Source organism: Acomys russatus, chromosome 1 (assembly GCF_903995435.1).
Source record: "Acomys russatus chromosome 1, mAcoRus1.1, whole genome shotgun sequence".
In the NCBI taxonomy this organism is placed as follows: Eukaryota; Metazoa; Chordata; class Mammalia; order Rodentia; family Muridae; genus Acomys; species Acomys russatus.
In genome coordinates this window covers 38,105,292-38,121,060 of record NC_067137.1, presented here as the reverse complement: position 1 = coordinate 38,121,060, position 15,769 = coordinate 38,105,292, and the positions used below count along the sequence as shown (strand labels likewise).

At 47.5% G+C, this 15,769-nt stretch overlaps 1 protein-coding gene across 2 annotated transcripts in view; it reads right to left on the bottom strand.

Moving 5' to 3' along the window:
* The window catches only part of Grhl1 (grainyhead like transcription factor 1), a 45,475-nt gene that overhangs the window by 23,423 nt on the left and 6,283 nt on the right, over positions 1 to 15,769 (bottom strand). For both annotated transcript variants that reach the window (XM_051143970.1, XM_051143980.1), the window contains exons 4-8: positions 12,690 to 13,080; positions 11,931 to 12,007; positions 10,197 to 10,353; positions 9,657 to 9,768; positions 7,951 to 8,045 (exon numbers count right to left, since the gene is read on the bottom strand). In XM_051143970.1, the coding sequence (XP_050999927.1) occupies positions 7,951 to 8,045; positions 9,657 to 9,768; positions 10,197 to 10,353; positions 11,931 to 12,007; positions 12,690 to 13,080 (832 nt within the window). The remainder of the gene's footprint in view (positions 1 to 7,950; positions 8,046 to 9,656; positions 9,769 to 10,196; positions 10,354 to 11,930; positions 12,008 to 12,689; positions 13,081 to 15,769) is intronic.

Below are 15,769 nucleotides of genomic sequence, written 5' to 3'. Positions count from 1 at the left end.
GCCAGGAGGGGCGTTCCCTGAAGGAGAAACAAGCTCCGAGTCAGCAGCGCTGTTGCCACAGCCTGCTTCCCACACCGCCCACACAGTGTCTCGGTTTCTGTGCCATGCAGAGAGCCAGGGAAAAAGTCACTGGGACCAAAGAGAGGCAGGGAGAAAACATTTAGAAGGGACCTACTTGCTCCCCTTCCCTCTTGTCACGTTCCATAGGCAAGACCTGGTGACCCTGAGAACACTGGGCGGATGCTGGGATTTGGCACCTGCCGTCCCAAAGAAGCCAAATGTGTGCTCCGAAATATGCAGAACTGGATGGGAGCGTGACTCAGGGCAAACGCGGACCACATTCCATCCCGAGGCACAGAACAGGACAGGTGAGCGAGCACATGGGTCACAAAGGAGACGCAGCAGCAAGCTGACTGCCAACCAAAAGTTCTAAAAGCACTGGAGAGGTTAAAGGCAAAGCCTGTGGATTAACAGAGAGGTCAAGTCCTCTTTTTTTTTTTTTTTTTTTTTTTTCATTTTGTTTTTGTTTGTTTGGTTGGTTTTTAAAGGCTGGGAAGACCTGTGGGAAAGGCTTCCAGTCATAAGAACCCCTGACTCCAAACGCCCCATATTGCCTTCAAATCTCTATTCCACCTGGCCAGAGTCACAGCTGTTCTTTGGTTTAAAAGTAGCAAACCTACAAAAAATTAAAAACAAAACAAAACTTAGGAATGGTAAAGCTGACTGAAAGGACAGAGAAAGCCACAGATGGGGTTTCCAGGAAGGAACCCGAGAAGGAGGCTTAGGATGACAAGCTGTCAAATGAGAAGTCTCCACAGAGGAGCTTATTGTTTCCTGAGAGCGGTGGAGTGGAGGAAGGGTGAAAATTTGCTCCACCCCCAACCAAAGCAAACACCTAACTCAGGCAACAACACAAGTGCCTGAAACTCCCTCCACAGGATACCAGAGCGAGGCTTTCTTCAGCTGCCAAGTGTCTCCGAGGCAGTCAGAGACGCCTTCGGCTGGCCCTCACCCTCAGGCAGACACTGAATAAATGCTCACTATTGTTACCCGTGGGTTCTAAAGTCGGGCAATGACTGGTGTGTTTCAGTTCACAACTAGACCGAACTGAGACGCTGCAGAGTACACACACCTTGAAATAATGTTGCGGCAAAGCCCATAAGACCTGGCTTGTGAAGACGGGTCAAAGAGGAGCCATAGCACCCAGAGCAGCCGCCCCAAGGAAACGATCTTGGTACTTCGAACACAGGATGTATGTGGCTCTATTTAGTGGATATACTTTGTAAATTTTTCCTTTAATGAGCATTTTATTTATGGTTTTTCAAGACAGGGTTTCTCGGTGTAGCCCTGGCTGTCCTTTGGACCAGGCTGCCTCAGCCTCCCTAGTACTGGGATTAAAAGGGGTACGCCACCACACCTGGGTGTTGTGTTTATTTTTATTTATTTACTTTATGTGTGTGTAGGGGGCAGGGAGTTGTTGCTGTGTGCCAGAGAGGCCAGAGAAGGATGAATTATGCTCTGCTGTCAACACTCTGTCTTAGTCCCTTGAGACGTAGTCTTCCCCCAAACCTGGAGCTAGCCAGGTGACCAGCAAGCCCTAGCGGTCCTCTCGTCTCTGTGGTCCACAACACTGTGGTCCAGGCATGCACAAGCACACAGGCTTCTGCCATGGGTGCCTGGGATATGAATTCAGGTCCTCAAGCACTTTACTCACCAAGCTGTCTCCTCAACCCTAAATATGAGCATAAGAGAAAACCCTTGTGGGCAAATGAATGTCAAGCAGGTGGCTGTCTTAGTTGTTGCATGGAAGGATAGGTGTCCGTGTGTAAATAGCCCAGGACGATCTAGATAGCCTCACGGTCTGCCTAGACTCTGAAAGTCACTTCTTTGATGTAATTTTAGAATACTTATTATTTAGTATACAGGGGAGGGTCAAAGGAGAGACTGTGGGGATCTTCTCTCTCCTTCCACCATGTGGATGCCGGCGATTGATGTGAACTATTAGGTTCTGCAGCAAGCAATCTGCCCACTGAGCCATCTTGCTGGCCCATGGCCTGTGTTTTAAAAGTAACAGTATTTCCTGGCCTGTCTCCACTGAGGCAGCCCAGTGAGGACACACTTTAGTTTTAAGTCTCCTGCCCAGCTTTAATTGCAACTACAAGCACAATATTTGACTCATCTCTTTCTTCCCTCCCGCCCTCTCATTCACACTAGAAATAAGTTGTGAAACAAACCAGACCTGTCCCAGCTTAATACAACCAAACATGGCACCGCCTCATTTTAATGGCACCCCTGATGGATGGCCTGATGGCCTCACTAGAATGGAATCCCTTTAAATGCAAGCAAAGTGTTCAGTCCAAACACATTTAAAAAAAAAAAAAAAAAAAACACTCTCACAATGAATTCCAAACATTATGCCTAGACAAAACAACAAACAGCCATTAAATTCATAAGCCTTGCATCCCACAAGCACACACAAAGCATCCCAAGTTCAAGTTACGGGGTGGCCACACCCCTTTTGCAGCCTCGAGCCCTGATGGCCCCACCCCAGGAACTCCACTGGCTCTTGCTGAGACAGGGAAACAAAAGGAAAGATGCCACCCCATGTAAACACAAGAACCCTCATGGTAAAGCTTATGGGACCTCAAGGTAGGCGTCAAGTGGTTTTAATCCTCTTTACTTTGCAATATGAGCCTTTCCATGACAGAACCCTTGTGTTCCACCACAACCATGCAGATTCTTGAGTACCTTCCCAGAGAGGCTGCAGTATGACTCGGTCTGGCCTCCCAGCTCCTCCAGGGATAGGATGCTGTGCCTCTAGCCATCCTGGCCCTGCCCTGTCCCCTAAGCCTAAGGCCCTTCATGGAAGGCAAGAAGTGGGAGGAAGCTACCTAGCAAGAGATGAAAAGTGTCACACCCAGACGGGATCATAGCACGGAAAGATGCACTTCCATTGGTCAGTGAGCAGCCTTGTCACACACTGAGACTAAACAGCCTCCTTCTCGAGGTCTGATGGCAACTCACAACGAGCACCAGGGGCCTTGTAGCCTTGAGCTAGCACACAATCCACGAAACACACGATACTCCCTGCAAGCATCTCCCTGGCATCAGCCACTCCAGGGGCTTGGCCCTCACCTGACAGGGAGCACTTCGGGACTGGTAGTTTCTGAGCGGGACGTGTGATTGTAGCCCCAGCACAATTTACCTTTAAGGCTACCAATTTAGATCAGCACTAGACAAACATATTCTATCCCTGGAGTTCATCACATCCTTAAATATCACAAAGATCATATCTTTAATAAACAACAGAAAGATCGTGAGCTCGCTTTGAACTGCCACCACTTTCCTCCTTGCCACTCTGTCTAGCTGGCCATGGTCAGCACCACTCCCCGGCTGCTGCGAGACGACCTTCCTCGGTGCTCTCCAGAACCAGTGAACTCCAGGGCAGTAGCTTTTTGGGTTATAATTTCCACTGCTCTGCAGCTGATTATCATCCGGTGTAAACTTATTTTTCAGCAGCGAAAGTGTTTTTCTATTAGTGAGTTCTCCTGTTAGTGTGTCTGCAATGCTGTTCCACTGGCCACAAGAGCTCCCGATAATAATAACCAGCCCAGAGCACTTGCTGTCCAGCTCGGGTCTAGCCTTGCTCCCTCAGGTGACTGGTTTCACAAGCTGCGAATAGGACCTGAGAGGGTTAAACGCTGCTGTATGGTGTAGGGTGCTGGATGGAGTGTGAACACCTTGCAGGGCAGCCCAGCCCAGCCCAGCCTATGAGTGACAGTCGCCCAGAGAACTTAGCTCTCCCTCTGACTCCTCTTCCCACTACTTACTTTTAGATCTCTAGGCCCTCCCCCTGAATCATTAACTAAATCTCAATGCTGCTGTAAACCCTTAAGGTTTATGACCCAAACCAGATAAAAGCAGATTCTAGGCCAGGAGCTCCAGCAGAGCCACAGCTCTTCCCTCCTGTTAGGCGGCTGCAGGACAGAGACCTTGTTGGCATTTCATGTGTGAAGTGGCACACCCATTTTCCCTCGACATGGTAATGCTGTACTTAAGATCGTAGGCTACTCCTCAAAAGGCTATTTAACTTATGGTCTATATGAGCTGCAGTCCTAGTGGTACAGCCTGGAACTCCAGACCTGGGCTTGGGGGTCTGCAGCTAGACTTGCTGGCAGCTCAGCCACTAGCTGAATGCAGTCTGGCTCCTGTAGGGTGGAAGGGCCCTGCCTACACAAGGGAGTGTCCATGCAGCTGAGCATGCGCCCGCCTTATACACCCTCTCCCCACCGCCTGTCCCCTCTTCTCCCGGGGAGAGGGCCCTCATGTCTTGACCTTTGAATCCTACACTTTTAACACCTTGCCAACCACTTAAGGTCCAAACGTAGACGCTGCTTCTTCCTGCTGAATTTACGTCCAGTAGCCTAGCTTGGCTACACAGCATTCAGGAATAAATTGGAGCTGCTGCCAGTGGAAGTTTAATGTCTAAACTGTAACTCGTGCGTGGACTTCTGGCCTGGGACTCGCTATGTCAACCAGCCCAGCTTCAAATTCAGAAGTTCACCTGTCTCGGTCTCCTGAGTGCTGAACAAAAGGTGTGCACCACCATGCCCAGACATTGCTAGTTTTCAAAGTATCCTCTCTTTCTGCCCGACCACTGCTTTAAGAATGAACGGCTTTCCCCTTAAGGCTGCCATGGCTCCAACAGGTTCCTGCTTGCACCCGTGAGCACCGTGCGCAGAGATGCACTATGAGCTGGGTCCAGGCTGGAGCACTATTTTCCCGAGTAGCACATGAGCCAAAACATTCAGGGTTTACCTTTGATTGTTCTCAAAACAGAGACATCAAAGGGAAAGGCAGGAGCCTATGTGCAGGTAGGACTCACAGGAAGACACGGGGTCAGAATTGGGGCTTGGCTCATGCTGGCTTGCCAGAGAGTATATGTTATCACTAGAAAGGAATGCAGTCCATCATCCACCAACCTGGACGTTTGTGGGAGGGAATCGGGAATTGACATATGCTGGGCTAGGGTATAGCTCACCTGAAGAGCATTTGCCTAACAAGCCTGAAGACCTGGGTTTAATCCTCAGTGCTACCCAAAAAACCAAAAACCAAACCAAACAAATGAAAGAATTAATTAAAAATAAACATACCTAACAGAGAACAAGAAAGGAGCCATTTAAGAAGGTAGAGACTTTCATAAAATAAGTAAGTAAAGAAAACACCCCAACTATACAGGATTCTGCACGCACACCTAACTTGCCCTAGTTACCTTGAGGCACTAATTACTTTAAGTATGAAAACAGAAGCATGGACTTGGCTGGGAGAGCAAAGCATTTACTTGCTGGATTCTAACACATGCATGCAACTGATGTCTGTATCAGCTTCATTAAGAAATGGCACACACCACGTCCTGGGTAGGAGAGGGCTGCGCGCACACTCTGAATTGGCTAGAGGAGAGAGCCAGCTCTGCCTGGCTTAAGTAGGCTGAAGCCTTGCCTCCTCCAGGAGCACTTCTCGGTGCTGGGAGGACCTGTCAGCCTTCAGGACCCCGCCCGCCCGCTTGCCTGTTTCCTTGGCCTTCCTTACTCCCACCCTCAAGCGTGACACATCTAGCAAACAAAGCACCCTGCCCATTTGTAGGTCCTTCCAGCCAAGATCTCCCAGGCTCTGACAAGTGCTTATTAATCCTGGCCACACCCATCAGACGGCAGAATTGGCCCCACCAGCCTTTTGCTTTTTCAATGGTAGTAAAGGTGGAAAAAAAAAGAAAAGAAAAGAAAAAGAAAAAGAAAGCAAGAAACAAATAACAACAACAACAACAACAACAAAAAACCCAACCAAAACCCAAACAAACAAATGAAAACCAAAAACCAAAAACTGAGCTAGGGACTGGCATAGGTCTCACTAAGGCAGAGTAGAAAGCTCAGTGCTGCACGGCTGCTCCAGTTTCCCAGTGTGAAGCAGGAAGCACACACACCTCAGGAGCCTGAGACCAGAAGCACCCAGAGGGCACAGCCGGCTCTTCTTACAGGGCTTCTTAGAAGCCACGCACTAAGTCCTATTGCAGTTTTAAATTTCCAAATAACTGAGACAAACATACAGGAAGTGGTGTGCTTGCTTCCCCCAGCAACCCCTCTAAAACTTAAACCAGCTGTGGATGGGGCAGCCAGCGGACATTTGCATGGAGTGGTATGGGCTGGCAGAAGAGTTGTCACAGCCCCAGAGCTTGTGCACACACTCTCCTGCAGTGCAAAGGTGTGCCTCTGCCTTAGCCACAACCTCCATGGCACAGGACAGGAGAGCAAACTTCACGAGCTCCTAAGGACCTCAGTACTTGACACCCCCCTTTCTCACACACACACACACACACACACACACACACACACAGAGAGAGAGAGAGAGAGAGAGAGAGAGAGAGAGAGAGAGAGAGAGAGAGAGAGAGAGAGAGAGATTCCTACTATGTAGTTCTGCCTGCTGAGTGGCTGGCTGGTGAGGCTGACAAAAGCATTGCAGTGGGTGGGACTTCTTTTGGGGTGACAGTATTCCTACAGAGGTGCTCTGACTTTCATGGAACCAGCTGCTTTTCTTTTCACAGTTGTAGCTTCAGCTTTGTTCTGTTTGTGCTGCAGACACTGAGCCTTTTGCTTCCAGATCAGTTTGTCTTTCTCTGGCAACTGACCTGGATGGTCAGGCACAAGGATTGCTTGCTACTCTTTACAGAACACCTGGTAGGCAGATTGAGTGCTGGGAGTAAAGGTGTGCACCACTAGGCCTGCCACATAACCCGAGCAACTTCAAGCAATAGGAGTCGAAGTTCTGGTAACTCTAAGCTTCTAATGTCGCATCTTGTCCCATGAATCACTGAAGTGGAGCAGGCATGAGATGCCGGGCACCAAGCCAGAGCCTCAGGCATGCTTCATAGGGGCTACACTCTCAATAATGACTCAAATTCTTGCCGAATAAGTTGAATAAAAAGAAGAGACTGAAAATGACAGGAAGGTGATGAGAATGTAGTCTGGGGACCCTGGAAGAAAAGCAAAAATCTCACAGTGGCTCTTACTCCAACACCTGCCCAAGGGTTTCTGGGTCTCTCTAAATATATATATATATATATATATATATATATATATATATATATATATATATATATATATGTGTGTGTGTGTGTGTGTGTGTGTGTGTGTGTGTGTGTGTGTGTGTGTGTGTGGTGTGTTTGTGTGTGTATGTATATATGTATATATATATATATATATATTTTTTTTTTTTCGAGATAGGGTTTCTATATGTAGCCTTGGCTGTCTTAGAACTCGCTCTGTAGACCAGGCTGACCTCAAACTCAGAGATCTGCCGGCCTCTGCCTCCCAAGTACTGGGATAAAAGGTGTGTGCCACCACCACCTGGCAAAACTCTAATAATTTTAATGAAGAGACTAGAGAGACGGCCACGGGAAGGAAGACACAACTTAAGAATATGCTTTCTTGTCCCAAAAGGGGTTGAAAAGTCTCAAGTGGCCCTCTCAATCTGGGGAAACTGTGCATTGCTGATAACTCGGATTTAGCCTTTCTGCAACAACCACACCTGGGTGACGGGATGCTGTCGCACTAATCCTTACGTCACCGTGAGTGGAAGGAGGAGAAGGTGTGAATGTTACTCTGCAGATGAGGAAGTGAAGCCAAGGGAAGGAGGGCCTGGGTGGGACTGGGGGTCAGACAGGAGGCACGGGCAAATGACAGCTCAGCCTGGAGGTTTCACATACTGGACTCCGTGTGTTGAGGGATGGCAAGAAAAATGCTGCTTTGGAGGAGGGTGGGACCGGAAAGGACAGTTTCATAACATCTAGGAGGGGAAGACATGTAGAACTGCAAAACAGATCAGCTGTGAAGTCACGAAGCTCCTCCCATCTGTCGACAGCTGGAAGGGACACGCACCCCGGGCGGGGTGACATACCTTTGCTTCGTCGTTCATGTCCCAGGTGAAGGAGATGGCGTTGTATGCGATCTCTTCGATGTTGCTGATGGTATTGAAGCTTTCTTTGTAGTCGGCTGCACGAAGCAACGGGTGAGAAAAAGGAAGTCGTGACTGTTAATTTCCGTGTGAGAGCGCAACAGGCCAAGGAAGACTTAGTTGTCTGTATTATCCTCTAGAGGACTTCAGTGAGCATTTTGTTGGGGGTAGAAATTCCAAAATAAAAAAGGAAAAAAATAATCACAGGATTTTTTTTTTTAATCCAGGCAAGCTTAGATACAGTTAATTCCATATCACTGGGTCAACATTAGGACGTTTACATCTAAAAAGCTTAAGCAATGGCCCTAAGGCCCCATCTGTGGAATGAAGACTAGAACACAGTTCTTCTAAGCTGGGTGAGGAGACACATGCCTACAATCCCAGAAATGGGGAGGCCAAAGCAGGAAGATTTTGCTGTGAATTCAAGGGCAGCCTGGGCTATGTAATGAGTCTGAGACCAGCCTGAACTAGATCGAAAGACCTTGTACCAACAAATTCAGCTCTTCTTATTCTTACAAAAAGGAGAGCCTGAAGATTTTCCAAGGTAAAGAAACAGGAGTGATTCCTCGCGAGATAAGTTTGGGAGGATGGAGAAATGGAAGGTCCCAGGGGGTCCTGGAACCCTACAAGAAGACCATCAAAGATGGTGGATCTGGATCCACGGGGGTCTGCTCAAACTACTGTACCAACCAAGGACAATGCATGCAGTAAACATTGAACCCCTATCCAGATCTAGCCAATGGACAGGACATTCTCCACAGGTGTGTGGAGAGGAGGGACTGACTCTGACATGAGCTCCATTGCCCTCTATTTGACCACTCCCCCTTGGTGGGGTGGCCTGGTGGCACTCAGAGGAAGGGTAAGCAGACTACCAGAATGAGACCTGACAGGCTGTGACCATATGGTGGGGAAAGAGGTTCCCTTCTGTCTCAGACCTAGGGGAGGGGAATAGGGTGAAGGTGGGAGGGGGGGGGAATGGGAAGATACAATAAGGGGATAACAATTGAGATATAATCTAAATAAACTACTTAAAAAAGAAAAAGAAACAGGAGCTCTCGATGGATGGCCACCTGTGATGCAGATGGTGGTATTGTGTGAGCCTGGAAACGGGAAGGGAACAGAGGCATTGAAGAGCTGTGTCCTGGGCACCCATCACTGGGTTATCACAGACTAGCAAGATCAGCAACCTAGCTCAGAGCACAGCTGGAAATCTCCTTAGCATTATCTCTAAATAAAAGCCAGGTCATGTCCTAAAGAAGACATTACCCCTCCCAAGATGTGCAGACTGAGTGTGTGTGGGGGTATAGCTCAGTGGTTGAGTGCTTGCTTGGCATGTGGACTGTCCTGGGTTCCATTCCCAGAACAGCAGAGAAGGGGACAAAAAGAAATGAAGGCTGAAAGTGGGACACTCCTATGTTAGCTGGCTAAAGTTCCAGGCTTCAGAGTCACATGGCAAACCACTGCCTGGTGAAGGAAGTGAGGACAGAGCCCTGATTCCAGGAGCCACAGGACACTGCCTGGAACACATCTGTGGCTGGCATCAAAATTCAAACGCTTTCGGCAGGAAGTTCATTATTGCCAAAAGTAATTGGATTTGGCGAGCTGGGCACTGGAGGTTCCGAATGGAGATGGGTTTCTGGGCCACTCACCAATGTCAATACACCTCTGCTTAGCCGTGTGCTGTCGGGAGTGCCAGTACTTCCAGTGTCTTAGCTGGTCTTCCCTACTTTTGTCTTCAGCAAAAACCACCATGATCACACTCTGGGGATGAGAATGCAGCACAGCATAAGGACACCAAGAGGTGAGCCGCTTCAGGGGAAAGCATTTATGAGTAGATGGTTCAGTTAAGGCTTAAAGCAACACTGGAGGACTAAGGAAGATTGCACAGTGGTTAAGAACACGTGCTGCTCTCCCAAAGGACCTGAGTTCCATTCCCAGCACCCACAATAGGCCTCTTACAACGGTCTGTAACTCCAGTTCCAGGGGATCCAATGGCCTCCAAAGGCATCTGTATACATGGGCAAACACCCTGAGAACTGGTATTAAAAGTAAAAATAATCCTTAGAAACAAACCACAAGCCTTGGCACTCTCAGGCCTTTATTTGGAGTCACAAAGACCTGGCAGTCTTAGGAGCCAGGGTCACCTGACATTGGCTCTCCTGGAGAAGACAACGGGGTGCAGAACTTACTCGAACTTTGCTGATAGGGTGGTGGATCCCGTCATTGCTGCTCACTTCCTTTAAGGTGACAGGGTAGAACTGGCCTTTGTTCAGGTACGTCATAGTGCTGTCCCCTTGCTTCTGCCGAAGTGACTTTGAGGCTTCTAGGGTATACTCAAAGTTATTCCTACAGAACAAAGAAGCAACAGGTCTGGGCCAGTCTCTTGAAAGCTTAGTACCGTTCTGAAGGGCTTTGGTGTGTGTGCGGGGTGGGGGGTGTGCGGGGTGTGCGGGGTGTCTGAGACAGGAGGCCACCAACAAACACCCAGCTGGCTATGCCATGATAGAAGCAGCACTTGCCCCCCTTTAACACAAGTGCTTAGTGGCCAGAAACTCCCAGATCGTGGGCTACGGAAATACCGATGACAAGATCTATGGTGTAGCGTTAACAGCTAGATATTCAGACACTTGGGCTACAAATGCTATCAGGAACTGGGAAGACGATGGAGGCAGCCTCACGGGGCTTGCTGCCAATCTGGTGCTTATGGAGCAAAGGTTGCAAATAGGGGCTGAGAGCCCGGCACCCAGCCATTTGGCTGGCAGCATGCTCTTGTTGCTTCTGCCTGCAATCTGTCTCTAGACAGGTCCTCCACGACTGCCTGTGCTTCCTGTGGCTTTACACAGCCACTCAGAACCTTCCTAGACTGGAAGTTGGCCAATGACATCTATGTTTATAAATAAAGTTTTATTAGGACACAGCCATGCCACTTGCTCGTGCCTTATCTGCAAACCCCTTTTTCATTATAACGGCAAAGCAAGGTAGTCACAAAACTACAGAGGGGTTATCTAGTTCTAAAATCCTAAAATATTTACTATGTAACATGTCATCGAGAAAGTTTGCTAGTTCTATCTCAAACCTTAATGTTTGGGAGTTTGTGAACCTTGCACCTTGGGACATGCTTATAAAGGAAGTCTAAACTCCTCCAAATCCAGAAGGGCCCTACATTTATTTATTTATTTATTTATTTATTTATTTATTTATTTATTTTTATGTAGTAGGTGTGCAGTCAGAGGACAGCTGTAGAAGGCCCCCTTCTTCAACACTGGCTTCCAGGGATTGAACTTGGGTCATCAGGCTTGGGGCAGGCACCTTTACCTAATGAGCCATCTCACTGGCCTTGTTTTTTGTTTTTGTTTTCTGAATTGTAAAATATGATACAGTTAAACACATAAAACAAAAATAATGAAATCCTAGACTTTAAAAAAATCCTGCGGTGTTTATATATTTCTGATGAACCTAGAACGTGCTCCCATTTCTAGAGTAGGGTGCAATTTTACCAAGCTAAAACTAAGTTTGCTGCATCAGAAAAAAAAGTTGCATGTGTTTATTCTATCATTAACAAGAATAGTAAAGCCTTTTGTCCACTTTATTTACCCCTAAGCTGTCAGCTATTTGTACACTTTTGGGAACAGAAGAGGCACCACTGACTGACCTGCATTAACCCCCATCTCTCCTTTCAGATTCCATCCCATGACACCACAGAAGGAAGCCAGGGAAGGAAAAAGCACCAACACCAGGAGTGAGGAAACTGAAAACCAGAGTACCGCACCAAAAGTCCCCTACCCAAGATAAGGCCACAGCAGAGTCAGAGAAAGGAGGAAGCACACCAAAGCCACCTCAGGTTTGTTAGGACCAACACACCAAAAAGAGAAACCACCACAGATGCTGAAAATCCAAAAGTCAAATGAAAAGACAACTATTACCCAGAAACACTGTCAAACACATAGTCCTCTGAATTCATGCCCGGCATCCGAAGACTGAGGTCCGAGGGGAAGAAAACCTGAAATATCAATGTAGTGAGCCATGGCCATTGAACTATCATCACGGTTACTAAGGACCTAGATCTGTGTGTGGCATATGGTAACCCACAACTCTTTTGAGGCTCACTTCAAAATAAGAACCCTAAATCTATAGGGGAAAAAAGTCAATTAAGAAAAGTTTAAAAAGCCGAGTGTGCTTGTGCACACCTGTAATCCCAGCACTCAGGAGGCAGGTGGATTTCTGAGTTTGAGGCTATCCTGGTCTATAGAGTAAGTTCCAGAACAACTTTCATGGGTCTAGGATGAAAACTAAAGAAATAACTATGAGAATGCGCTGTAGTCAGTGGAAGATTACGCACGGTCTCCCTTTCTCTCGCTGCCCAGAAAATCTCTTAGCAAAAACCATAATTGTTAACTCAGCTGTTGGTAAGATTACCCATGTGCCCTTGATGATAATTTTTGGATTTGTAGGTTTAGCTTACAAATTATACCTACAGGCCTTTCTCTTAAAAAAAAAAAAAAAAAAAAAGAAGAAGAAGAAGAAGAAGAAGAAGAAAGAAATTAAGAAAGAAAAGAAAAAAACTCTTATTCCTGATCCACTCATTCTGGGCTAAGTTTCAAGCTTACATAACCAGGAAAAGGTGGAACTCAATACTTAAGCAAACATGCCGCTGTCTTAGGAAGATGTTTTGTCTTTCATACCTCCTGAACGCCCTCCTTGAAGGTCTCGGAGAAGGTGGAGTCTGGGGTCCTCCGCTGAGCATTGGGAGGCTGAGCGCCAGAGCTGAACTGGTCAGTGCTGAGGCTCCGGTCGAATACCACCACACGTTCAGAGGGCTCAGAATGGTACACTGTCGGGGGAATTCCCACAGCAAAGCCATGGGGCTGGATTTCTGTCTTGATGGAGTGGGTAGGCATGGTTGCTATGGAGACAGTGACCGTTGTATCGGGAGCCGTCAGGTGGCCTCTCTTATCAATGCCCAGTTGGTTGCCATGGGGGAGGACAATGTTGAAGGGCACATTTTTCAACACTTGTACTCTGTTTTCTCCAGCAGAAATGAGGGGCTGCTCTGTCACATTTGGTACGCTGGCCCTTCAAGAAAGGGGACAGGACACTGTAGTTTCAACCTTGATGCTGATGTGGTGCTTTGATGATTTGGGAGGAACGGGTGTTGGGGCTCTAACCAAATGCTTTTTACATGCGCTAGTACAGATAAGGAGGCTACACTTGATGATCTGGGCTCCCCACAGTAGCAATACACTTGACAGACGCCAACTAAACAGAAAATGGAATAAGGGCCCATTCCTGGTGACGACATCATCAAGCAAAACTCTTTTAAAAGCAAAGCACAATTGCCCTGAAATGCTGGGACCCAGAGCTGTCTTCCGGTACGAGCTATTCCCAGTAATCCTGCTGGACACGCTCATACTTCAGTATAAACCTGCAGCTGTAAGTGCAATCTGAGCAGTTGGAGTAAAACCACAGATCCTGGAGCGAGACCACCGGGGTTTGCATTGTGTGTCAGCTTGTGGAAGCTACTTTACCTGTCAGGACTGCACTCTTCTCTGTGAAGAGGAAAAGCAGTCTGTCCTGGCTGGCCCCTCTGCTGCTGTGACAAAACACAAGCCCAAGCAACATGAGGGAGGAAGGACTGTAGGTTACAGGCCATCATCGAGGAGAGCCATGGCAGGGACTCCAGGAGACCACGGAGGAACACCGCCCCCTGGACGGCTTCCACATGCTCGGCCACCTCTTTTATAGCCCAGGTCTGCCTGCCTACAGGTGGCACCACCCGTGGTGGGCTGGGTCTCCTGCGCCAATCAGCAGTCAACAAAATGCCCCCAGAGAGATGCCACCGGCCAATCTGCTGGAGGGAATTCCTCAGGTGCGATTCCTTCTGCCCAGGTAGATTTGTCTCACATGGGTGCTGAGGACGGAATTCAGGGACCAACATCTGGCACACAGATGCTCAAAAGTAAGCAGTACCGAGCACCACTTTCTACTACTGATGCTATCTGGCTTTCCCAAGGAAAACTCATTACCATACTTTCCCAGGAGATATTTTATATAAAATTAATTGTAGGGTAATATTTGCATAATACCAATAGATAGTTTAAAAATTCATTATTTTTGTGTATGTCTGTGTGTATACATGTGTATTTGTGTATGTGTATATGTACATATGTGTGCATATATTTATATGTACATGTATGTATACATGTGCAAGTATACATGTGTATATGCGTATCTGTGTGTGTGTGATGCATGTGGCAGCCTGCTGAGGTCAGAAGTCAGCTCTGTGGAGAGTTCTTTCCTTCTGCCTTTACCTGGGTTTCAGGGAGGAAACTCAGACCTGCAGACCTTTTCCTTACTGAGCTGTCTCCCAAACCCCAAATGGAGAGTTTTTAAAAAGGAATCTGAAAATAAAATAAAATAAATTTGTTAGCTTTGTCTTATTTCCTACTACTGCGGATGGAACCCAGAGCCTTGTATCCGGTTAGCAAGTGTTCCACCACCAAACTTCCATGGTCCATGAGTGTGTGTTTTTGTTTTGCTTTGAGTCAGGGTTTCTCTGTGCGGCCTTTGCTGACCTGGACTTGCTCTGTAGACCAGGCTAGCCCCAAACTCACAGCGATCCGCCTGCCTCTGCCTCCCGAGTGCTGAAAATAAAGGCGTGCGCCACCACGCCCGGCTCACGAATGTGCTAATCTTACAAATGGAAAGTGTCAAGGAACAAGAGCAGCAACACTATCCCAACCCTAAGCTGCACATTCCTCCTGAGGACCGAGCCTAAAGCAAATGTCTGGAAGCTGAGGCAGGGGGATGAACGCTCCAGGACAATCAGGATAACCTGAGATGAAGAATCAAAGGTTTTCACTGTGGCTTTGTCATAGCACAAGTCTAGACATGGCTGCAAAACTAGGAACATTTCCAGTTTGTGTCACGACACCCGCAGCAGAAGCGCATAAAGCCGAAGCACGAGTTAACCTGACTGTTAAAGAGAGAACAGCTCCAGCTTTCCCGCTGGCGAGGCTGGCAACAAATACATGTTGGCTTCCACCATTTCTCCTTTCACTGTGCTTGAAAAGATTCATAATAAAAAGTAAAGAAATAGGTAGGATCTATAAATAAGCCACTCTCCGAAAATAACTATGAAGATTCAAATACCAATATGGAAATACTTATGAAACAAATTAAGGGGAATAAATGCACACTTCCAAAAGTTATCTGGAACTGTGGCCGCAGCCGCAGTAAAGAAATCGTGGTCAGGAGTGTGCAACATGAATTGTTCCTCATTGCTTAAGTCGATTTCTGTCGCCTTCCACCCCAGGACAGAACCTGCCTATGTAGCCCAGGCTGGTCTTGAACTCCTGTTCCAGACCCCCTAGGATTACAGGTATATGCTACCATTCCCAGCTGATTTGTTCTTTATTACCAGTAAAACATGAGGTAATTGAAAAGCCATTTTTAGGGCTAGCAAGATGGGTCAATGAGTAAAGGTCCTTGCAGCCAAGTTGAGTTTGATACCCAGAAGCCACATAGCGGCCAGAGCAAACATCTGGTAAGCTGTCCTCTGATCATGGCATGTGTGCCTTGGTAAGCACAAACATGTTCATGCACACAAAATAAATAAATGTAAAATGTGTCTTTTAAAAACATTTCCAGGAGCCAGGCATGGTGATGCGCACCTGTAATCACAACACTTGGGAGGCAGAGGCAGAGGCAGGAGGATCTCTGTGAGTTTGAGGCCAGCCTGGTCTACAAAGTGAGTCCAGGACAG